Source organism: Manis javanica, chromosome 4 (genome assembly GCF_040802235.1).
Source record: "Manis javanica isolate MJ-LG chromosome 4, MJ_LKY, whole genome shotgun sequence".
Lineage (NCBI taxonomy): Eukaryota > Metazoa > Chordata > Mammalia > Pholidota > Manidae > Manis > Manis javanica.
In genome coordinates this window covers 107,882,275-107,908,627 of record NC_133159.1, presented here as the reverse complement: position 1 = coordinate 107,908,627, position 26,353 = coordinate 107,882,275, and the positions used below count along the sequence as shown (strand labels likewise).

At 34.7% G+C, this 26,353-nt stretch overlaps 1 protein-coding gene across 4 annotated transcripts in view; it reads right to left on the bottom strand.

The window, feature by feature from the left end:
* RPRD2 (regulation of nuclear pre-mRNA domain containing 2) overlaps window positions 1–26,353 on the bottom strand; it is a 129,624-nt gene that overhangs the window by 37,018 nt on the left and 66,253 nt on the right. For all 4 annotated transcript variants that reach the window (XM_037003297.2, XM_073234579.1, XM_037003298.2 and 1 more), the window contains one exon: window positions 16,900–17,029. In XM_037003297.2, the coding sequence (XP_036859192.1) occupies window positions 16,900–17,029 (130 nt within the window). The remainder of the gene's footprint in view (window positions 1–16,899; window positions 17,030–26,353) is intronic.

The following is a 26,353-nucleotide window of genomic DNA, read 5'->3' as shown; positions in this document are numbered from 1 at the left end:
AATAAAGTTGTCAACAAAATTATTTTCCAAATATCTTCTGATGTTTATTTTAACAACATTTTTTTTCTAGTGTCTAGGACTAAAATCCAACACTCTTATTCAATATTTCTTATTAATGACATACACGAAGCTTTGGATGACATAATGAACTTTCTGATGTACATGAAGTTGAGAGAGCTAATCAATGTGCTCATTAACTGGCATCCCAAAAGGTAGGTTGTATTTAGTAAGATGAAATCTAGCAAGGAAGAACCTGGTCCAAAAAACAAATTGTACTGGTTCAGAATTAGAAGACAATGTTTAGCAATGCTATAACGTTTGCTTTTTCTTAAAGGTTTGCTGTAATAATGAATCAATCACACGCTGTAACATGTTTTCCAAAAAGCTATCAACTAATACTGCAAGAATACATATCTAGATGAGGGAGGTGAGGAGTATCACTTTACTGTTTGCCTCCCAATGGGCTTCTGTGTCAGGTTGGCCATCTTACTTAGGAAGAAAAGTGTTAAAGTAGAAGTGCTTGACAAGTAATTATGAGGGAGCAAAAATTAAAATCATGTCTTATGTGGAACTGTAAAAGAAATAGAAAAACAATTTCAGGAATGCATAACTGCTATAAAGAGGAGGAACCAAACCATGGTTCTGTGTGATCCCAGGAGGCAAAACAAGGACATGGGCGTGAAGTCAAAGGGAAATAAATTTCATTCTAACAGACCCACCAAAGAACTGGTGACATTTCTAACATTAACAGATGTGTCAAAAGACAAAAAGGGAAAGAAAAAGAAAAAAACTCAGGAACTTAACCTCTCCCCAAGTGAATCCAAACCCATATGGAAACTGGAGATAAAAAACTGAGCTATGTCAACTTTTTGGCACCTTTCAGAATCTATGACTCCATAACATCATGTGTTCACAAGGGACTTTTTTTTTCTTTTGCCTAATAACAGCACGTACAGACAACAGAGAAAATTGTATTAATCTTCTGGAAAACTGTATTTTCTAGAGACTTACGGAGCCACAGTGGACAGCCTTTTCTTCTTTCTTTTCCTACTTTTATGTTGATAGCATTCTTCTCATTATAAGAATATGTATATAGTTACATACAGAAGTACAAAACCATAAACAGTATTTATTATATTTATAGTATAGTATATATTGTATTTACGTCATATGTCATTAACACTATACTTAAGTATGTTATATATAAATATATATGCTATAAATACTATAGTACAAAATTGTTTCTATAACACTGAAAAAATTATAAGTATTAAAAAAACTGCCCTCATTTTCAGCAACATAGATTTATAGTGCACCATTTTCAGCATTACTATCCTCTAGTCCTTTTTTTTCCTAAGATGCTAATATTTTTCTCAAACAAGGTTTACATTGGTGTGTGCAAACATAATTGTATTTTTTTTTCAATTAACCAAACAAGCATTTTCCAATGTTTCAATCAACTCTTTGTAAACATTACACTTGATGACTGTTTCAAAACTTTACTACATGCCTACTGCTGGATATTACTGCTTCTTCTAGATTTGTTACAATAATTAATGCTGTTATGAATATCTTTTGGTCAAAGACTCTTAATAAAGAAATGCTTTCTGAGAGGGTTGTACCAATCTATACCCCAACCATGAGTATGAGTATACTTCTGTACCAATGGTTGTTTTCACTTCAATTTGTATTTGTAATCTCAGTTTAACCATTTCCCTGTTTTAAAATCTCTACTATAAAAAGTTTCAAACATATTTAAAAGTGAAATGATACAGATGCAAGAACTTACGATTTTGCCACATTTTCTAAATCTTTCTGCTTTGAAGTATTTTAAAGCGAATCAGGTATGTTCCTTATCTTAACTCTTTTTTAACATTTTGCTATGGAACTATAGTGCTACTATACTACCTAACAATTTTTTTTTAAATTTTGGTATCACTAATGTACAATTACACGAGCAACATTAAGGTTACTAGACTCCCCCCACTACCAAGTCCCCTCCACACACCCCATTACAGTCACTGTCCTTCAGTGTACTAAGATGCTATAGAATCACTACTTGTCTTCTCTGTGTTGTACTGCCTTCCCAGGGCACACGCCCCCATTATGTGTGCTAATCAAAATGCCACCCTTTTCCCCCTTACACTCCCTTCCCACCCATCCTCGCTAGTTCCTTTCCCTTTGATAACTGTTAGTCCATTCATGGGTTCTGTGAGCCTGCTACTGTTTTGTTACTTCAGTTTTTTCTTTGTTCTTATACTCCATAGATGAGTGAAATTATTAGATACTTGTCTTTCTACGCCTGGCTTATTTCACTGAGCATAAAACCCTCTAGCTCCATCCATGTTGTTGCATATGGTAGGATTTATTTTCTTCTTATGGCTGAATAATATTCCATTGTGTGTATGTACCACATCTTCTTTATCCATTCATTTACTGATGGACACTTAGGTTGCTTCCATTTCTTGGCGATTGTAAATAGTGCTGCCGTAAACATTGGGGTGAATCTGTCTTTTTCAAACTGGGAAATTCCTAGAAGTGGAATTCCTGGGTCAAATGGTATTTCTATTTTGAACTTTTTGAGGAACCTCTATACTGCTTTCCACAATGGCTGAACTAATTTACATTCCCACCAGCAGTGTAGGAGGGTTCCCCTTTCTCTACAACCTCACCAACATTTGTTGTTCTTTGTCTTTTGGATGGTGGCCATCCTAACTGGTGTGAAGTGATATCTCATTGTGGTTTTAATTTGCATTTCTCTGATGATTAGTGATGTGGAGCATCTTTTCATGTGCCTGTTGGCCATATGAATTTCTTCTTCGGAGAACTGTCTGTTCAGATCCTCTGCCCATTTTTTAATTGGCTTATTTGCTTTTTGTTTGTTGAGGTGCTTGAGCTCTTTATATATTTTGGATGTCAACCCCTTATCAGATGTCATTTATGAATACATTCTCCCATACTGTAGGATGCCTTTTTGTTATATTGGTGGTGTCCTTTGCTGTACAGAAGCTTTTCGGCTTGAAATGGCCCCAATTGTTCACTTTTGCTTTTGTTTCTCTTGCCCAGGGAGATATATTCATAAAGAAGTTGCTCATGTTTATGTCTAAGAGATTTTTGCCTATGTTTTTTTCTAAGAGTTTTATGGTTTCATGACTTACATTCAGGTCTTTGATCCATTTTGAATTTACTTTTGTGTATGGGGTCAGACAATGATCCATTGTCATTCTCTCACATGTAGCTGTCCAGCTTTGCCAACACTAGCTGTTGAAGAGGCTGTCCTTTCCCCATTTTATATCCATGGCTCCTTTATCGTATATTAATTGACCATATATGTTTGGGTTAATATCTGGACTCTCTATTCTGTTGCACTGGTCTATGGGTCTGTTCTTGCGCCAGTACCAAACTGTCTTGATTACTGTGGCTTTCTAGTAGAGCATGAAGTTGGGAAGTGAGATCCCCCCTGCTTTATTCTTCCTTCTCATGATTGCTTTGGCTATTTGGGGTCTTTCGTAGTTCCATATGAATTTTAGAACTATTTGTTACAGTTCACTGTTGGTATTTTGACAGGGATTGCATTGAATCTGTAGATTGCTTTAGGCAGGATGGCCTTTTTGACGATATTAATTCTTCCTAGCCGAGAGCATGGGATGAATTTCCATTTGTTGGTGTCCTCTTTAATTTCTCTTAAGAGTGTCTTGTAATTTTCAGAGTATAGGTCTTTCACTTCCTTGGTTAGGTTTATTCCTAGGTATTTTATTCTTTTTGATGGAATTGTTTTCCTGATTTCTCTTTTTACTAGTCCATTGTTAGTGTATAGGAATGCAACAGATTTCTGTGTATTAATTTTGTATCCTGTAACTTTGCTGAATTCAGATATTAGATCTAGTAGTTTTGGAGTGGATTCTTTAGGGATTTTTATATACTATCATGTCATCTGCAAACAGTGACAGTTTGGCTTCTTCTTTACCAATCTGGATGCCTTGTACTTCTTTGTTTTGTCTGATTGCTGTGGCTAGGACCTCCAGTATGCTATGTTGAATAAAAGCAGTGAGAGTGGGCATCCCTGTCTTGTTCCCGATATTAGGGAAAAAGCTTTCAGCTTCTTGCTGTTAAGTATGATGTTGGCTGTGGATTTTGTCCTATATGGTCTTTTTTATGTTGAGGTACTTGCCCTCTACACTCATTTTGTTGAGAGTTTTTATCATGAATGCATGTTGAATTTTGTCATGCCTTTTCAGCATCTATGGATATGATCACGTGATTTTTGTCCTTCTTTTTGTTGATTTGGTGTATGATGTTGATGGATTTTCAAATACTGCACCATCCTTGTATCCCTGGAATAAATCCTACTTGATCATGATGGATGATCTTTTTATTTATTTTTGAATTTGGTTTGCTAATTATTTTGTTGAGTATTTTTGTGTCTATGTTCATCAGGGATATTGGTCTGTAATTTTCTTTTTTTGTGGTGTCTTTGCCTGGTTTTGGTATTAGAGTGATACCGGTCTCATAGAATGAGTTTGGAAGTATTCCCTCCTCTCCTTTTTGGAAAACGTTGAGGTTGGGTATTAGGTATTCTTTAAATGTTTGATGAAATTCAGCAGTGAAACCGTCTGGTCCAGGAGTTTTATTCTTAGGTAGTTTTTTGATTACCTATTCAATTTAAGTGCTGTTAATTGGTCTGTTCAGATTTTCTGTTTCTTCATGGGTCAATCTTGGAAAGTTGTCTTTTCCTAGAAAGTTGTCCATTTCTTCTAGGTTATCCAATTTGCTGTCATATAATTTTTCATAGTATTCTCTAAGAATTCTTTGTATTTCTGTGTTGTTTGTTGATAGTGATTTTTCCTTTCTTATTTCTGATTCTGTTTGTGTGTGTAGACTCTTTTTCTTGATAAGTCTGGCTAGAGGTTTACCTATTTTATTTATTTTCTTGAAGAACCAGCTCCATTGACTGTATCATTTTAGTCTTCTCGATTTTATTTATTTCTGCTCTAATCTTTATTATGTCCCTCCTTCTACTGACTTTGGGCATCATTTTTCTTCTTTCTCTAGTTTCATTAATTGTGAGTTTAGACTGCTCATTTGGGATTGTTCTTCTCTCTTGAAGAAAGCCTGTAATGCTATATACTTTCCACTTAGCATGGCCTTTGTTGCATTCCACTAAAGTTGGGGTGTTGAGTTGTTTTCATTTGTCTCATATATTGTTTGATCTCTGTTTTTATTTGGTTATCAATTCACTGATTATTTAGGAGCATGTTGTTAAGCGTCCATGTGTTTGTGGGCTTTTTTGTTTTCTTTGCATAATTTATTTCTAGTTTCATACCTTTGTGGTCTGAGAAGCTGGTTAGTATAATTTCAATCTTTCTGAATTTACTGAGGCTCTTTTTGTGACCTAGTATGTGATTCTGGAAAATGTTCCATGTGCACTTGAGAAGAATGTGTATCCTGCTGCTTTTGAGTGTAGATGTCTGTTAGATCCATCTGTTCTAATTTGTTGTTCAGTGCCTCTGTCTCCTTACTTATTTTCTGTTTAATCTGTCCTTTGGAGTGAGTCATGTGTTGAAATCTCCTTAAATGGATGCACTGCATTCTATTTCCCCCTTTAATTCTGTTAGTACTGGTTTCACATATGTAGGTGCTCATATGTTGGGTGCATAGATATTTATAATGGTTATTTTTTTCTGTTTGGACTGACCCCTTTTATCATTATGTAATATCATTCTTTGTCTCTTGTTACTTTTCTTGTTACACATCAAAATAGGTATGTGTCTTTTATCTGATACAAATACTGGAACTCCTGCTTTTTTCTCCCTATTATTTGCTTGAGATATCTTTTTACATCCCTTCACCTTAAGAGTTCTTTTATTCTTTTAGTAGTTAGCTACCTTTTACCTACTTACCAATTCTACTAATGTTTCCTGTTTAAATTACTGGTGTATAGTTTCCCCCTCTTTATTGGAACTGACCTATATGGTATATAATGATATAGCTCAGCAGTCTAGAGCTGTATGACATGTGATATCACAACAGACTGAATGCAGAAGCAGGTATGAGAATTTAGCTCTCTGCTATTAAGCAGATTTTCAAGAGATCTGCCAGAATACAAAAACTACTCTACTTACTAAAATAATTTGTTCTTACATTTATTGTTTTAAAAGTGATTAATAAATATTTGAATGTTTTAATTACTAATATGACAAATGGCAGGCAAAATCTTATTCTTTTTGTCTTTTTCTTGTTATTTTGTAGTTCTTTATGAACACTGTTGACCCCACTGCAAACATTTCTCCCACTCTGTGGCTTGTCTTCTCACTCTGTACTGTGTCTTTCAATAAATGGAAGGTCTTCATTTTAATGTAGCTAAATTTAATCTTATGAGGTGAGGTCATGAGATATTCTCTTTATATTGTCTTCAAAAAGATTGATAGATTCTTTCAAGTTCATGTATTTAATATGCAATTAATTTTTGTGTATGGTGTGAATGGGATCTAATTTTTTATATACATAAATGACTGTCACAGTAATATATATGAAAAAGTTCTTTTTCTACTGCCTGTAGTTTCATATACAAGTCAATTATATATATACATTGGCCTGTTTCTAGACTTTGTATTATGTTCCACTGGTTTCTTTGGTTGTCTCTGGGCCAACACCATACTGCTTTATTTATCACAGCTTTGTAAGTAGTTTTGAAATCTGATATAGCCAGTTCTCCCACCTTGTTCTTCTTCAAGAGTTTCTCAGCTTTCTCTTTTTGGGGGAGGGAGAGGAGGGAGCTGTTTGCACCCTTCCATATAAAATTCAATTTGTAAAACAGAGGTGCGGAAACCACTGGGATCTTAATTAAATTGCACTGGATTTGTAAATCAATTTGGGAAGATGTGACATTGTTAATATTGAGTCTTTCCTATCTGTAAACATTTATTTAGCTTTTCTACCATATTTCTCAATTTCATTTCATAATTTTCTCTAGAGATCTTACACATCTTTTGCTAAGGTACAGTCAATCGTCATTAATCATGGATTCTGTACTTGCAAATTCAGCCACTTGCTAAAATTTATTTATAACCTCAAAAGTAGTACTTGTGATTTTGTGGTCATTCTTGGGCATGTACAGAGTTTGAAAAGTGCATGTTCTCAGATAAGTTAAAACAAGGTGGTACTCTGACATCTTATTTCAGCTATCATACTAGAAACAAGTATCCTTTTTGTCATTTGATCAGTGCCACATTTCTTTGCATTTTTGTTGATTACACTGTTGTAAAATGGCCCCAAGCATGTTGCTAAACTTCTGTATAGAGTTCCTTAGCAGAACGCGATTATGATGTGCCTTCCTGAGAACATATAGGTATTAGATAAACTTAATCTAATTTATGCCTTAATTTATTAATGCCTTAATTAGTGTTCATGCCTTAGTTATTGTGCTATTACCTGTGAGTTCAACATTAATGATTAATCATTATATTAATATAATAATCGGTATCAAACATATTAAATAAGGTATTTTTATATAGAAACACATATAAAACAAGGGTATGTACTGATCAGTTGACAAAAATATTGTGACTAAGGGCTTAAAGGAACGTAACCCTGTATTTCCTACAAGAGCAATGACTTGGCATTCACTAATTCAGTGTTCGTGGCAACTTTAAACATAATTACTGTGAATAACAAGAATCAACTGTATTTTTTTTTTCAGTATAAGGAATTAAAATGTTTTTCTTTTTATTACTTTGTTTCTGGTATATAATTAAAACAATTAATTTTACTATATTGGTTTGAGTCCAGCAATCTTGCTACACTCTCTTAAATAATGCCAATAATTTATTTGTGGGTTTTCTTGGTTTTATATATATACATTCATGTCATCTGTAATTACTGACAATTTTTGAGAGCTTTTTTCCTTTTTCATTAATACATTTAATTTTATATTAATATACATATTTATATATATTTATTCTCTTTCATTTATATATTTTCTTTCTTTTTCTGCCTTATTGTAGTGGTTAGGAACTCTATTACAAAGTTGAACAGAAATGCTGATACTGGGTATCATTCTTGTTTTGTTCCTCTTAGGTAGCATGTTTGCTATAGGTTTTTATTTTTGGAAGATATGTCTTATTTTACTGAAGAGATTTCATTCTAATCCTGGTTTGTTTTATAATGAATGGGTTTTCTAAATCCACTTTTGCTGCAAGTTTTGAGATCATCATAAGGTTTTCCTCTGAATTTTTATGCACAGTGAATTATATGAATTTATTCTCCAATATTAAGCCATGCTTCCATTCCTGGGAATCTCCACATAGTTATGAGGTATTTATATTCTTTATATTCTGCTAGACTCAGGCTGTTTTTTTGCATCTCTGCTCATGAATAAGGTTGGTCTATAATTTTCTTTTCTCATACTCTCCTAGTCAAGTTTTGCTGTTAAGGTTGTGCTAGTCTTATTCAGATAAACTGAGAGGCATTCTCTCTTTTCTTGGGACAAGTGTGCATAGATTGGAATTGTTTTGTCCTTTAGTATTTGGTGAACTTGGTGAAGGATCTATTAGGGGTGGGTTTTTTTTTCTTTTCTTTTCATTAAATTTTGTTCTAATGGGTCTCAAAATTCTGTGATATACTTTTGATCAAGTACTGATTTTGAACACTGTTAACTTGAACCCTCACACACAAAAGCCACAAATGGTCCACAAAACAATTTCCTTTCTGTCTGTAGCATTACCCAACCCTCTTTTTCAATTCAGTGGCCTCCTTCTTAAAGTTTTTGATGGTTCTTTTGTCAATTCCATCACATTTGTAGATCAAATGACCAGTAGTGTTAGATCTGTGTCCAATGACAACAATGTTGGTGTAAGTCTTTTCCTTTACCATTCTGATTTTAGCATTAGTGGTGGTTTTTAATGATATTTGTGTTCTGGTGACAAATCACTGCAAAAAAGGGGAATGTTCTTATGGGAAGATTTCTGATTACTAATTGAACTTTTTCAATGTTTATAGGATCATATGGTCCTTATTTTTTTTCTTTGAGCCATTTCAGTTACTTGTATTTTCGGGGTAACTTGACCATTTGCCTGTATTTTCAAATTTTTTGGCATAAAGCTGTCCATATTATCCTTCCTATGGTCTACAATATCTGTAAACATGTCCATCTTTTACTTTTCTAATACTGTTTTTTTTTATGCCTTCTCCCTTTTTTCTTGATCAGTCTCATTTAAAGTTTGTCAATTTTATTATTTTCTCAAAGAACCCATGTTTTTTTGGAATTCTTCTATTGAATGCTTGCTTGTTTCATCTTGTATGTTTTCCCCTCAATTTTCTTTTTATTGTGGTAAAACACACATTACATAAAATTTACCATCTTAGTCATTTTTAAGTGAACAGCTCAGGGTATTGTACATTCATACTATTGTGCTACCATCACCACCATCTATCTCCAGAACTCTTTTTATCTTGCAAAACTGAAAGTCTATATCCTTTAAACAGTAACTCCCTATTCTCCACTCCCTCCACCTCCTGGCAACCATCATTCTATTTTCTCTATGAATTTAACTATTTTAGGTACCTCATCATGTTTGATTTTTAAAATTTCATTAGTTTCTGCCCTTATTTTATTATAGTCTTCTGTCCATTGGCTTATTTTGCTATACTTTGTAAAACTCCTTGGGATAGAGTTCATTAATTTTGGAGCACTTTTTATGTTCCTGAGAGCTTTATAAGTCCTTTACCTATATTAGCTTGGTTGATCCTCAAAACAATGCTGATAAAAGCTGTACTATTATTCTCATTTTACCAGTGAGAAACTAAAGCAGAGAAAAACTATATAACTAGTCTAACAAGTGGTAGATTGAGGATCTGAGATTTGAGCCTAGGCAACCTGATTCCAGAGCTTGTATTCTTAACTTCTAAGCTTCACTGCTTCCCAAGAAAGAAGAGATATTCTAGGAAGAAAAATCCACAGGCACTTATATTAAGACATACGTAGTATGAGTATTTGGCTAGAGCAATGGCTCATTATTGGGACATGGGAGAACTGATGACAGGATATGAAGGAAGCTTGAGATTTGATTGTAGAGAGCTTTAAGTGCCTTCTCAAGGAGCTTGGATAATAGTACGGCAAGGCAAAAAAAAAAACTCAATGAAGGCTACTGAGTGACATAATGTCATTCTTTCTTAATTTTTTAAATGTTCAATTTCTTGTCTTAGTTTGGTATCGTTTATTATCAGTATACTCATTTGTAATGTGAAGACAATAATCTTTGCTCCCAACCAGATTATACAGTTGGTTTGAGAATCAAAGAAAGTAATAAAAATGAAAGGAATTTGCTAAATAATAAGATAAAAATGTATTTTAAAGAATGACTGGAAAACATTAGTAATAATAGTAGGAGTAATCACCATCTTCATCATCATAGCAGCAGCTAACACACTGTTCTAAGCTCTTTGTATGTATTATTAACTCACTTAGCTCCCATACTCTAGAATAGGTACTATTATTGACTCCACTATACAGATAAGAAAATTGAGGCTAATTTAAGTTGTTTAAAGTGATACAGCTAGAGTAGGGCAGAACCAGCATTCAAACCAGCATGTTTCTGGACATCAATGAATATGCAACCTGAAGTGAATGAAAGGATATCAGAAACTAGTTAAGTTGTTGTAATAATATAAATAAATCAAACAAAGATAATAATGGGAAATTAAAAGGCAGAGAGAAAAAGAGGAAGACACAGCAAAAGAATCAACCCCTGGTAAGTAACTAAGAAATGAATGGACAAGAACTTAAAATTACTAAGGAGCTGTTATAAGATTAAAAACTTCAAGTTTATGAGGACTCTGTGGTAGAAGTCAAATAATACAGGACTAGAGTCAGAAAAAGCTTAGTTCTAGTCTCAGCCCTTTTACTAGATTGTCATTTTACAATGGGCAATTTCTTAACTGCTCTGGGCTTCAGTTTTCTCATTTTGTAAAGACGAATAAGAAAAGCCAATCTGTTTACCTGAAAAGTAGATCACTGTGAGTTTCAAGTAACGTCTGTATAATAATCTTCAATTTATAAAACATTTTCATAAACATTGTAGGAGTAGGCTTTATACAAATATCAAGTACATTAATGTTTTAGAAATTCAGAGCTGAGTATCATAATGTAACAATGAAGGAGCAATTCCCAGAAAATAGGTGAAGACATGGAAAAAAATCCAGATACAGATATAGCCCTTATAAGCACATGAATAACATTTAAATATATGAGTAGATAAATCTCTGAGAACATGTGAAAAGACACAAGAAAGGAAGAGGTGACAGTTTAGTCAGAAAGAGAAAGCTGCTAAAACCCAAACTCCCAAATGGTTTCAAGACTTTCTTCACTAACAAGGAGCTGTGGAGGTCATCAGAAACCCTTCTTATGCTGGGTTTATTTCAGAACACTAAGCTAATCAATTTCCCAAAATCTGTCATGACATATTTTCCCAACAAAGGTCAGACATACAACTCTCTCTATACTCTTAGAATAAAAAAATTACATTAAGCTCTGATAATAATTAGGATAAATTCACTTTTCAATTAAAGATGAGAATTTAAAAACAAAAATGACTGCCTTTTATGAAAATCCTGGGATAACAACAGGCCTTAGGAAAGTTCCACCCACATCAAAGATATACCTACTCTCCAACAGTCCTGACATAATACAAGCAAACCTTCAGTTCTTATAGGGATTCTTCTGTAATCTATATATAATGTGTTTGTTTGTTTGTTTATTGTATCACTGATATACACTCTTATGAAGGTTTCACAAGAAAAACAATGTGGTTACTACATTCACCCATATTATCGAGTCCTCCTTCATACTCCACTGCAGTCAATGTGTGTGTTTATATATAAAAACTTAATTGAAGCCATTGCTGGTAGCAGAGTTAATTCAGAGTTTTCCAAGCAGTAACTCTGACATTCATGAAGACACTTTACCTGTGCTTCAAACTGAAATTTCAACTATTCTGTTCTCACAATGATATACACATTCAGATGAACTGATCTCTAGGATACAAACGGCAAATAAATAAGATTGGTTTACTTTCATTTATGCACCTCCTCTCACACACATATTCTCATTACAATAAAAACTAGTCTCCAAGTTCTCAGCCTATGGAATTTCAAGCCAAGGAGGAAAAGAATAAACTGAAATTTAATAATTGAAAGGAGCTGTTGGATAATTGTTTGGAAAGAAAAAGTTTCCCAACCCATCTGAAAGTACTGATTTCTCTCTTCTGTCATCTCTCTTAACATATGGCATTAAGTGTATTCCATAGCGACTCTTAATCAAGTGAAATTAAATAACTCCTTAGAGGGATTAAAGGAATAAAATCAATGCCTTAATGCAGAGGTCTCTAGGTCGTCTTTGGCTCAAATTTAGTCATCAGATGTATTTTGTTTGGCTATATTTTTTAATTAAAGTCTATAGTAATTAAATTACTATATTTTTAAATTAAAGTCTCACTGATAGCAATGTTTTTTTTTAAATGTGATTCAGCTTCACGCATTTAAAAAAACTGGGAGACTTCTTATAAAAATCTAGATTCTGTGATTTTTAGCATCTTCTACGCTGATGGACAGTGACTGTAATGGGGTGTAGGGGGGACTTGATAATAGGGGGAGTCTAGTAACCATAATGTTGTTCAAGTAATTGTACATTAACGATATCAAAAAAAAAATCCAGATTCTGACTTAGGTTAAAAGAGAAAACTCTTTGGAAGGTCTGGCAGCATGTGTTAACACTGGCCTCATATTTCCTTATGGCCATACACTAGGGCTAAGTAGCTGCTGCTCCTTTTAGAAAGGTTTTTCCTCACATTCAACCCACCTCCTCATCCATGTTACCCTTCTGAAACTTCTACACATTTGTCCCTTTATTGCTTTAAACTAAGAGAAAAGAATTCACAAAAGGTTAGAAATGTATTTAAAATATAACTGTAAATAGAAATTTAAAAAGGGATAGTGGTGGCTAGGATGGGGCTGTTTTAAGAAATATGGAAGCTCTTATCTTAAATCCTCTCATTTACCATACACTTTGTAATTAATTTCTTTGTAAGCAAGAATATATTGTTTCACTGATTTGAGTCTTCTCTTTCTGCTTCTATATATATAACTGATAGGGGAACTCTAGCCTTACTGTTCTTTCAAAAAATTACTTTGCATATTTATCCTTCTACTTTAAACCCTACTGAGATTTTGACTGGGCTTACACTGAATTTTCAGATTACATATTGGGAAAGAATCTTTTTTTTTTTTTTAACAATACCAAATCTTTCTTTTCAAATGGTATTTGTGTATGGATGTACATATATATGTGTTGCGTGTATTATCTATATCTATATATCTTCATCATTCCAGGTCTTCTTTAATATCCCTTAGTGATGTTTTAAAATCTTGTTTATAAAAAGCCTTATCTGCTTCTTATTACATTTATTCTTGGGTGGGTTTTCTTTTATTTTGGGGGGCAGTACATTTGTTACAAAAGGAATCTTTTTTTCCTAATTACATTTTCAAATTGATTACTCCTAGCATACATGGGAAAACTACTGTTTTTCTATGTTGAACTTGAATCTGATTATTTAACCTGAACTTTCTAATTAGTTGATTCTACATAAGCCAGACTAGGAGCTCAGGATAGATCTGACCTGCTGCCTGTTTTTGTAAATAAAGTTTTATTGGAACACAGCCACACCCATTTGTTTATGCATTGTCTATGGCTGTGTTATGCTATAATGGCAGAGTTGAGTAGTGGCTACAGAGATCCTATGGCCCAAAAATACTTAACATGTGGCACTTTATAGGAAAAGGTTGTTTACCCGGAAGTAGGTAATCCTATCTGCAAATAACAACAATGCAGTCTCTTCTAAATGCATTCTTGTTTATTTATTTATTTACTTTTGTAGAAATTAATGGATCTCCAGCATAATGATGAATAGTAATGATGGTAGATGGCATCCCTGTCTTGGAAGGCTTTCATTCTTTCACCATAAAGTCTGATATTTACTATAGCTTCTCTGAAGATACTGTTCATAGAGTTAAGAACATTTTCAGGGCTTAAAATTTTAATCTAAAAGACAATACTTTATTCTCAGATTAGGTCCTTCACACCTTTTTCTGTCAAATAGTAATAGTAATACAAAGTAGTTGTTTAAAAAATATCTTTATACCTCGAGACAAGTGCTGGGCATAGAAGCCACAAGGCATAAATCTGCAAAGAAGTAAAAAGCTAACCTTTGCAAACAATATGGCTTCTCTCTCACTTACCAACTTTACATTTCCCTGTATGGCCCCGGAAGATGACTGGTTAGCCAGAGACGGGTAAGATTCCTCAAGGGAGGAACAACCTAAGACAGGCACAGTCGCAGGGGGGCCATCAGGTGAGAATTTGGGGATCAACAGAGGTGAGGCTCAGAACCTCACCCCCCCTGCTTTGAGAGAAATCTTCTGCATCCATGGATGTCTTGCTGCCCTTGTCTAGCCTGGATTAATACTTAGTCCATAGGCACACACCTGATCATCTGATCATCTACATTTGCCTTCTTACAGCACTAAACTATGTTTTCTATCTTTATCTTGCATCTACCTACCACTTCAGCATTTTATTAAAAATAAAAATAATAATAATAATAGGAGAAATGTGGGATCAACATATAAATCAAGTACAAAAATCAAACGAATATTCATATTTGACCTGATTGTTTATAGGTCATATTGCATGATCAAAACCGAAAGTTTCTGTGATGAATGCCCTTGTACTGTTCACCATGTAAGAATTTATTCACTATGTAAGAATTCGTTCACCATGTAAGAACTTATTCGTTATGCTTCAGAAGATTGGAGACTGACGAGAATTAGGCTTGAGATGGATTAATGATTGTACATTGAGCGTTGACCCCCCTATACTGAATTTTATTGTTGTTAACAACCATTTGATCAATAAATATGAGAGATGCCCTCTCAAAAAAAAAAATATATCTTTATATAGTAAAATAAAAGCTGACAACCTCATACTAATTCACAAACTAGTTCACAAAATCTAAGTTTAGGAAACACTAGGTTAAGTTTTAAAAAAACTATATAGTGATATTACAGTAGTGGACATTATCCAGCATACTGTTTTTCTTACTCAAAATTATACTGGAGTTTATATATGTAAAGGTGAAACACAGATTAATGGTTAAAAGGCAAAGAACATGGGCTTTGGGGTCTAGACAGGCTTGGGTAGGAATCCTGCACATCCACACAACCACTTTCCCCACAGCTGTGAGAGCTTAGGCCAGCTACTTCATGTCTATAAGTCACAGTTTCCCCATTCTCAAAATAGGGATAATAGCAGCAGCCACTTTATAAAGTTGTTCTCAGGATTAAATGACTTAAAGCACACAAAGCACTTTGTATAGTATCTGGTTAAGTATGAGTGTTCAATAAATGTTAGGTGCTCTTACTATTTACAGCAGCCAAGACATGGAAGCAACTTAAGTGTCCATCAGTAGATGAATGGATAAAGAAGAGGCGGTACATATACACAATGGAATATTATTCAGCCATAAGAAGAAAACAAATCCTACCATTTGCAACAACATGGATGGAGCTGGAGGGTATTATGCTCAGTGAAATAAGCCAGGCAGAGAAAGACAAGTACCAAATGATTTCGCTCATCTGTGCAGTATAACAACAAAGGAAAAACAGAAGGAACAAAACTGCAGCAAACTCACAGATCCCAAGAATGGACTAACAGTTATCAAAGGGAAAGGGACTGGGGAGGATGGGTGGGGAGGGAGGGATAAGGGGATCAAGGGGCATTATGATTATTAGCACACATAATATAGGGGGGGCACGGGGAAGGAAGTATAGCAGAGAGAAGACAAGTAGTGACTCTATAGCATCTTACTATGCTGATGTGCTGATGGACAGTGACTGTAATGGGGTATGTGGTGGGGACTTGATAATAGGGGGAATATAGTAACCACAATGTTGCTCATTTGAAACCTGAGCATAAGATTGTATATCAATGATACCTTAATTTAAAAAAAATGTTAGGTGCTACTATTATTTTATGTATTTATGACATGTGTATAAATCTTTATTACTTAGTATATTCAAGTAGGACCATATTTTAATCTTTTGTTATACCGAAGTAGATATCTCAAGTTAACAATGCAAAGAAAGGAATAGGATCATTCAGTTATGTGTTAATTCTTAACAAACGGATCAATGATACATAACATTCATGTTTTTATAAGTATATAATATTATGCTAGTAAATATGTAATTTGAGGAAATAGCTATTTTGATTGTTCCATATGATTGTTTATTCTCTGTGTGTGTGTTTGTGTGTGTCTTTTGCTCCAAACAAACGACTCACAAATATGGATGAAACACAAAGAAAACACTTTTAGTACAGGGAAAAAATAAGGTATCAAAAACAAGTGTTTGGGAAGCACTTTGTGAAATGCTGTATATAATTTTGCTAAGAATGAAGTAAGTCAATATGGAATTGGGAGTAAGCATTCCCATTTCTATTTAATTACACATATTTCATGGAGGGGGGCAAGATTTCAGGAAGACTGAAAGAAGAAAGGAAATGTGTAAAAAACACAAAAATAGAAGACGTAGTTGGAAAGAAGCATATCCAAAGAGTATGACTAGGAGATTTATATGGCCAAGTATAGAGAGAAGAGGCAGAGTAAATAAATAAAGAAAGAGCTTTTAAAAGAAAACTGTATTAGCAGGAATGTTACAATGAACAATTTAGACAAAATATGCTTGGATCTTCAAGCATATGCAACAGTCCTTACTAAAAGCTAAGAAGGGAAATGAAAACTCTACATTTTCTAAGCTTTATATCCTGAAGAGCAGTAAGAATTTACTTACTTCACTAGAGCAGCTGCTTCAGGAAGTACATCAGCAAATGATTCACGGAATATGATTGCGTTTTTCCTTTTACAGTTCTGGATGACATCATTGGCAAGGTAAAAGAGATTCAAACGGTGGGGATAGGCAGCTAGAGATGACAAAAGACAATAAAATAGAAATTAAGTCAATTTATACTTATTCAACTTACTCTAAACAGTGTTCTCAAACTGTGTAACTGCTCTTACACGGATGAATGGATGGATAGACAGACAAATTAACTAATCGATCAAATGTCTGAACCTACTGCTTAAAAACCTTGACAAGCTTTAAGTTAAGTTTATGTTCAAGGTATTCACCAAGCAGATTTTTACTACACTTTGTAGATGTTTGCCACTAAAATATTATTAACCCTGGAGAAGCTAAAATAAAACTGTTCTCCTAAATATTTGGGAAGATAAAAAACTGAGCTGAAAGCAGCTCAACTTGTTGCAAACACACTAGTGTTGGTGAAAAGAGCATGAGCTTTAGAATTTCATTAGAATGTGACCTTAGGCCAATTGCTTAACCTCCCCTACATTATGATTGTTACAGATAAACTCTTTTCATTAACCAGTCCAGATACCACCCAGGCAGACCTAAATTCTCCCATCTCCTGGAAGAGAGGCTCTGCTGCTACTCTCAGCACTAGGTGAATGTCCTGGGAAATAGGCAATTTGATCATATAAATACATCTAGGTCAACTTTTTCAAATTCCCATGGTAAGGCCCAATCAATTTACTATCTCAAACCTTGAACACCACCTTAAGTTTCATTATTATCCTGGACAATTCTAATGTCCATATGGATGATCCATCATGTTTTCTAGTCTCTTGATTTCTTAATCTTAAATTGTGACCTCCAAGAACCACTCCTTTATAAATTTTAAAGTCCCCCTTTCTCACAACTTCCCACTACCATTTATTTGTTGTTCAATTCCATTAAGATCCCAATCCTTTATTTTTACTAATTCTGTAGTCCATTCCAGCACTCCATTGTAGAGTCTTTGATCCATTAAACCACTCCTTTATCAAAACCATTTTATTTTCCTCCTCCCTACTAATTTAGCCCTTCTATCATGTACATTCAACAGATCAGTCTAAGTGAATGCCTTAACTGTACCTTTATTTCTGTTCCTCAGTGCTACTGAAGAAAAATCACAGCACCAGGAGGACTGAAAATCCAAATAAATTCAGTCTCCTCTTTCAGTTTCTGGGGCTTCAGTGTTACAGTGTTGCAGTCCTTTCACAAGTCCTAAATCAGCATTCCCTCTCATTTGCTCTAAGAGCTATTCTAAATTTTTACTACCCCTATCAAGCCCCCTATCTTACCTTATTCCTTCTCACTCTCAGGAGATAAGTTTATATGCTATTTCACAGAGAAAGCAGAAATCATTACATGGGAACTGTGTTCTCTCAAAAAAAAAAGTATTCATATTTAAGTCCATCCAAATCCATTTACTGGAGTCAGTTATTATCTTTCGGATTCAGAAATCTGACAGTTTTATATACTCACTGTTCTCCACTTTAACTTTTAACTCCATAATCAGGGGAGCTACTTTTTCCTCTGTCTTTAAAATATGCAATCTACTGTTCTAAGGGCTTTATATAAATCATCTCATTTATGTTGCCATCACTCAAACAGCAATTACCAAGGGTATCAATAAATTCCAACTTATTAAAACCAATGGAGATTTCCTAAAATGTTTTTTCTTTGTGGCTTTGGCATAAAGAATAATCTGTTAGAGTAACTCCTTTGGATTCTGTCATAAGCATTCTCCTACCCCTCTGGTTCCTCCTACACCCATACACACATACACATGTATAGGCAGGCAGATATGACATTGATCCTCATCCTTTAAATGCTGATGATCCCCAGGGTTCTCTCCTGAGCACTCTTCTCTATTCACCCATATCACAGTATTTTAAGATTTCAGGTTTTAAGTCAGATAGCCTTTTCCATTCCTGGTTCTGTCTCTTATTAGCTTTGGGGTCTTACACATTACTTAACTCTTCTATATGTCACTCTTTTTCTTTGTAAAATGATAACTTCACAGGGTTGTTATAAGAATTAAATGAAACAACAAACGTGAAGCATTTAGGACAGTGCTTAGCACACAAAAACGGAATGCTATTGGCATAATCATCCCCTTCTGTATATTTTACTACTGCCACCTATGTATCAATGTCTCCCGTATCCATAGGTATCAAGCCTGATTTCCTTTTACCAGTCACTGCACACATCCATTTCTAAGTCTCAAAGGCAACCTGAGCTTGATTTTTCAATATTTTATTAATAATCTTTCTGCTCTTCTATCTGTTACTGCTTTTGTATTTAGCCAGAATTTTAGCAATCTTTTTTGAATACCAGCTACTCCCTATCTGGCCCTCACTCTCCATTTGATACATCTCCAAATCTAGCCAATTTTGTCTCCAATAGTATTTGTCAAATGTATCCCTTCTCCTTCTCTTCCTACTACTGCTCTTTGCTGGGTTCCATCACCTTTAACCTGGACTACTACTGCAATCACCTGCTAAGTAAGTTATCTGGCCTCTGGACTTGGTCTCCTCAAATTCACTATCTAAATTGCTTAATTAATCTTTTAACATACAAACATTATCCAATTCTTTCTCGTATTTACAACTGCTTACTGGAAAATGCCCAAACACAGTCTCCACTAATGATCTAGATGCTACCTTCTCTCCCAATCTCATCTCTTATTCAAATTCAAAATTCCATCTTTAAAAAACTGCAATTCCCAGACAACTTGCTCTCTCAGAATCTTCCTTTTCTAGGACAGCCCATCTTGGATAGTCTTGGTTTCTACTCATCCACAGCAAATAATTTTATTGTGAGAAATAATAAAAAGAGCTAAGAATACTACAAAAAAGCAACCAAACAAAATCTAGAAGGTGAGATATTCTGCAGGATGAATGGCCTAACCTCATCAATGAATCACTGGCATAAATTGCAGTGGAGAGATTAAGAGACTCAAGGGACAAAGCAATCTGATGTAACTAACCTGGGTTCCTGAATTGGGTACAGATTTGGACTAACCAGTTATAAATGACATTGAAGAAAACCGAATGTGGTCTAGGATTAGATAAAATATAAATATACTGAAATGGAAATAAATTATAAACTGAAAAAGAACAGTAATTACAGAATGATCTTGGTATGAACTCATATATAGAAAACATACAGTGAATGAATGTGCATGCATGTATGTGTATGTACTACTTTCTAAATCTCTCCATTGAAAAGGCTTTTTAGAAGCAATAATATTTCAGTATTTAATATCTAGATATTAGTCTCTAAAAGGAACCACAACTTCTTGGAGAAATGGCTGACTCCAGGTCAGGAAATAAAGTACAAGAGCTTGGAGCACGTTGTATCAGAAAATAAAAAACTGCTCAAAGAATAATGTCAAAAGGACACAGGCACTACCTTCAAAGAGTTCCAACTGGCCAAATCTACGGAACAGACAAGTGTCAAGTTAAGTTAACAGTGAAGGATTATAATCTGCTGAATAAAATAGTAATCCATGAATACATACTGATATAATTAAATAAATAAGGATGGGAAGGGGAAAACCTGCCTTATAATCAAATGCCGATAAATGGGTAAGGAACAATGGAATTAAAAAACACTTGGCAACCACCAGAGTAAGAACTGACTCAAGCAGCAACCATCAATGGATGCTAAAGCCAGTAAGAGAAAAGTATAGTTCCAAGCAGGTTACTTATAATCTCACATTCCTTCCCCACGAAATACTCACTCACTTTACAGTGCAGAAACCTGGTAAAAAGCCATCCTTACCCAGGTGGTAAAAGTTAATATCACTGGTAATGGGGCAAATTCACATTACATTCCTCCAAATACAATACATTAAGAACACAGTAGCACTTCCACGGTATTTTTGCTCAAAGCTGCATAACCTGAATTTAATAATAAGGAAACATCAGACACACACACATTTATGGTTATTTTGCAAATTACTGGTCCATATTCTTAAAAAATGTCAAGATCATGAAAGATAAGGATAGACTGTGTGCATATTTACATGTGTATTTCAGACTGAAGAACACTAAGGAGACATGACAACTAATTGCAACGTGTGACCCTGGACCTCTTGAAAACCATTACTGGATTACTAGTAAATTTAGCTAGGGTCTGTGGATTTGATGGTAGTATTATACCAATATTCATTTCCTGATTTTGGTGGCTGTACAGATGTTCCACAACGAGCTTGGCAATGTACTGAATTTGTCTCCCCTAAATTTCTATGTTGAAGGCCTAACCCCATGTGACTATATTTGGAGACAGGGCCTATAAGGACCTAATTAAGGTTCAATGAGGTTATAGGGATGGGGAGCCTTATAAGAAAATAGAGTGTCCTTATAAGAAAAGACACCAGAGATATCTCTCTCTCCACCCTTTCAAACCCTCCCTTCCACCACCTGAGGACACAGAAGGAAGGAGGCCATCTATAAGACAGGAAGAGAACTTTCACCAGAAACTGAACCTTGATCTTGGGACTGGATCTTGATCTAGAGCTTTCCAACCTCCAAAAATGTAAGATAATTGATTTCTGTTGTTGAAGCCACACAATTTGTGGTATTTTGTTATGGCAGAACAAACTTGTTAACTATATAAGGAGAATATCTTTGTTTTTAGAAAATGGACACTGAGTACTAAATACAGCATCATGTCTGTATCATACTTTCAAATACTTCAGAAAATGTGTGTGTGTGTATGTGTACGTGTAGTATAGAGAGAGCAATAAAAGATAAAGTAAATGTGGTAAAACATTACTGAGGAATCTGGGTGAAAGGTACACAAGAAGTCTCTGTAATAAACTGTAATTTTAAATTTTAAATTATTTAAAAATAACATTTAAAAAATTTATAGACTCCTACTACTACTTACCATTGCCTCCTGGTCTAAGTCATACTCATCTTTTGCTTGAATTACTGGAGTAGCCTCTTAACGGATCTCCCTGCTTCTTCTACCTTTGCCCCACTTCAGTCTAATATTGCTTCAGAAGAGTGATCTTTTTAAAATATAAATCTGATCATATCCATTGCTTAAATCCCTCCAATAATGGCTCCCCTTCCCTACTTAGAGTAAAGATCAAAATCCCTACATTGGCCTATAAGTCCTAAACAATTTGCCCCAGTACCTTTTCTCTCTGATTCTCTGTTCTGGTCACCATTCATTCCATTCCAGCCATGTTGGCCATGTTGCTGCTCCAAAACCTACAACATACTCATGGGTTCTCAAGGGTTACTCACTCATTGCCTTGCAATCTTTGCCCCAAGGTCACTTTCTCAGTGACTTCCTGTACTTCCCTGACCAGGAAGACTGCAATATCAAGCCACACTCCTATCATCCCTCCTTGCTTTATTTTCCAATATAACACATAATTTCCCAATATACTACACAACTTATTTTTTGCCTGTCTCCCCCCATGAGAATATAAGCCTCATGAGGACAAACTTTTTTGTCAGTTTTGTGTAGTACTGAATTCTCAGCATCTAGGGCCAAACCTAACATACAGTAGGTTTTCAATAACTATTTCTTGCATAAATAAATTAGGAAAAAATACAAGGGAAAAAAAAGGAATGAAAAATGTGCAGTCTTCTATTCAGTTTGGTTAGTAACCCCATAAGGTAGCTGGATTCTGTATAACTATACAGGATAGATAGGGACTAGACTTAGTGTGAGGTACAATTAGGTATTCTAGAGGCTGTTGCAGAAGTTAACCTAGATATAATGTCAATGTTCACAACAGCAATTCCTCAACAATCTAGACGCTAAGCACTCAAGCCTCTTGCCTCTTGTCAACATGGAGATACCATGAACACATATTTTCCACTTTGTCCTACTAGCTCTTCTATGTCCTACTATGTAATGCACTAGAGAGAGGCTGGTCCAGTCTAACTGCCTGACTGGAAATGTAATTTCCAGCACTGTATGCAAAACAAAATCTGCTGTAATTATTTTGAATACTCAGGATCTTAAGAACACCTTATCTGCATCATCACTGTGACGATAATATGTAATTCCAATGTCTTCTTTATGCTAGGATCTATACCAAAATACATGTATTATCTTCTTAAATGTAGATAACAATGCTGAGATAATTATGATCTCTACTTATAGATGAGAAATAGAGGCTCATAATTTAAGTACTTTACATAGAGTTACCCAGGTATTAAGTGATGGAAGTTTTGAACCTAGGTCTAATTCTAGTCTGCATTTTTCTGCTGTTCTATAGTAACCCCAGTTAAAAATGGCAGGGACAAATGAAGTACAGAAATGATAATCTGGTCAAATTGGACATCAAGTCCATATAAGAGGCATATTGTGAGCCTGCCAACAAAACCATATCATTATGAAGAAGGGGAAAGACACAATATGAAAAGGAGGGCTACTGATTTAAGTACCTTCAAAATAAAACTGTTAATATGGTGGCAGAAGGGTTAATTTTTAACTTAATATTAATATTTTATGTCTGCCCTGCCTTGTTCCAAAAACAGGTTAAGACAGCTGATACAAATGATCTAATATAAAACTTGCAACCTGAGTGGTCTTTCAAATTACAGAGAACAGCATTATGGTATAATGGAATGGGCAACAAGCATAATCAGAAGGCCTGAGTTGTCACCCTTAGCAAGGACAAGGTTTCATTAGCTTTAGTGTGACTTCATCTGTAAAATGAGGATGTTGATAGGAAAAACAAAAAGTTGAAAAGGCCACATGGACAACAATGTTATTTGTAATTGTAGAAAAATTATAAGTGACCTAAAAAATAACAATAGAAAAATAGTTAAGTAAAGGTACATTCATATTATGTGGTTGACAAGCATCTCTAAATAACATGAAGATGCTTGTATTAGAGCTAGTAAAAAACACAGGGAAGAAAGTGTATATATACCATACACAAAGCTAAATTATTTTCTAAATTTTCTGTAATATAGTTATGTGATCTTTATATTAAAAAATGAGAGCATATAAAATAGCTTATTTGTACTAGATTATACTGTACCCTCTGGCTTTACTATCCTATAACTAAATGAATATTTATTTGTGAGGATATATAGTACAAATAATGGCAGTGCCATGTAAATATTTAAAGAGAAGAAAATTACACCTTTTCCCAAAGAATCTGTATCTTCTCTTTAAAAAGGTAAATCTTCCATCTTCCTTAAAATCACACAGTTGCTCTGGTTAGGGTTAACAAGAAAATATTATCTGAAAAAGCATCAAGGTAGTAGAAAGAACACTGAACTACAGAGAAAATCAGAGTGCCACACTGCCTACCACTACGGGAGGATGATCACTTACCATCTAAATGTATGAGAGTGAAAGGGACATCAATCACATCAGGGCATGTGGACACCTATCTGTAGTACCAGCCCAACTAGCACAAGCTTTTGTAAAATGAATACATTTAAAGAGCTTCTCTGGCCCCTTTTAGAACTAAAATACAATTTTCTTTCTCTTATGAAAATACTGAACAGTGCTGTACTATATAGAAATCAGAGATGCTTATTTTACTATGCTTTTTTTTTGTTTAAAAGAATACCTTAATATTTTGTTTGGGGGTTCAGAATAATCATTAAGTTTATCAACAGGTTCATCAACAAATGTAATAGGTACCTTAAACTGCCTCAAGGAAATGTTCTTTCTGGGATTGGAAAACAATGTACTAAATCAGTGATACCATGGAAATGAGAACCCCTGGCACTATAACAGAAGTTACACTAGTAACACATGCTTCATAGAACGAGGTACAAATAATATTCTAATGTAGAAATTAGAGCTCTCAAGAAATATTGGTTACTGGTGGTCACATCATATTTGTACTTCACTTTTAAGAATTCATTTGTAAATACTTACCTAGAATTTAGGAGAAAAAACAATTAACTAAGTTAAAACAAATGTTCAGGGGAAAAGGCAATTAAATTTCACAAAGAAATTGGAGGCCATAGAGAAATACTATCTAATGAAGAACTGTAAGAAATAACCAGATTATCTTCACAAAAGTGAAGAAAAAGAAGAACTAGCAAGCTTAAACCTTCCTAAATGTGCTGGTGTTACAAGCATCAAAACATTCAACTGATTTAATTTCTGAATGACTCACTCTAATGGAAGTGTATACAACCAATAACAGTAACATATTTTTGTGCAAGGTTGTTTACCAAAAAAATCTTGAATATTGTAAATTAGTGAACAATTTTAAGGCTAATCTCGTCTTAGGTATTAATTTTAAACCCTGAGTCCTGAACAGAATGGCTTCAACGTTTACCGAAAGAGCCACATCTAAACTAAAAATTTCAAAGTAGTCCCTTTAACATTCATGAGGTATTAACCCAGAAGTTCTTTAATTTGCCACTCAGCAAAATATGTGAAAGAGATTAAGAGTTACAAACTTCCAATTATAAAATAAATAGGTCATGGAGATGAAAAAGGAAATATAACCATAAGAAATAGTTATATTCAGTAATGTAATAACTTTGTATGACAACAGATAGTAACTACACTTTTTGTGGTAAGCATTTCACAATGTCTGTAACTGCTGAATCACTACGTTGTACACCTGAAACTAATATAATATTGTATATCAACTATACTTCAATTAAAAGAGCACACAGAACATGAGTGTACTTTGCACAGAGTTCTGGCACTGGCTTCCGGAGTCTCTGGTTCAGTGGATCTGGCACAGACACTGAGGATGAGCATCTCTAGCAAGTCACAGCTGATGCAAATGCTGCCCCAGAAGCACACTGCAAGGACCAGCACCTTCAATGGTAACCATGCCCAGCCGCAGGTGACCCACTCACACAGGGAGATTTGAACAATGGCTCATGGGCACTCCAGGCATGTAGGAAAGTCCAGCAGAAGCAGTGATTTAACAGCACATTAAGAAGACAGGCCACCTCTGAGGAGGACAAGCCCTCTGCAGGGGGTGCTTGGGAAGGTAACCAGAATCACTCTTATGAAGGTAATTTGGCAACAGTTACCAAATAGCCCCTGTATATTTCCTTTGGCCCAGCAATCCTACTTTCAGGAATTTATTGTACAAATATACCTGTATACATGAAATGACATCTGCCAAGATTATTCATGAAAGCATTGTTTTTTAAAAGCAAAAGACTGGAACCCACCTAAATAACCATCAGCAAGGGACTGTTAAAATAAATGTCTGTACACCCATACAATGCAATACAGTACAGCTTTATAAAAGAATGAGGATTGAACTGACATTCAAGTTTCTCTAAGGTTCTCTGTTAAGTGAAAACAGTAAGGCACTGAATAGGACATGGAGCACGTACCCTTTGTGTAAGTGTAGGAAAAAAATAAGAAAAATGTCTTTGCACACACTTGCATTTGCATGAAGAAATCCTTGAGCAATTAAGAGTGGTTTCAA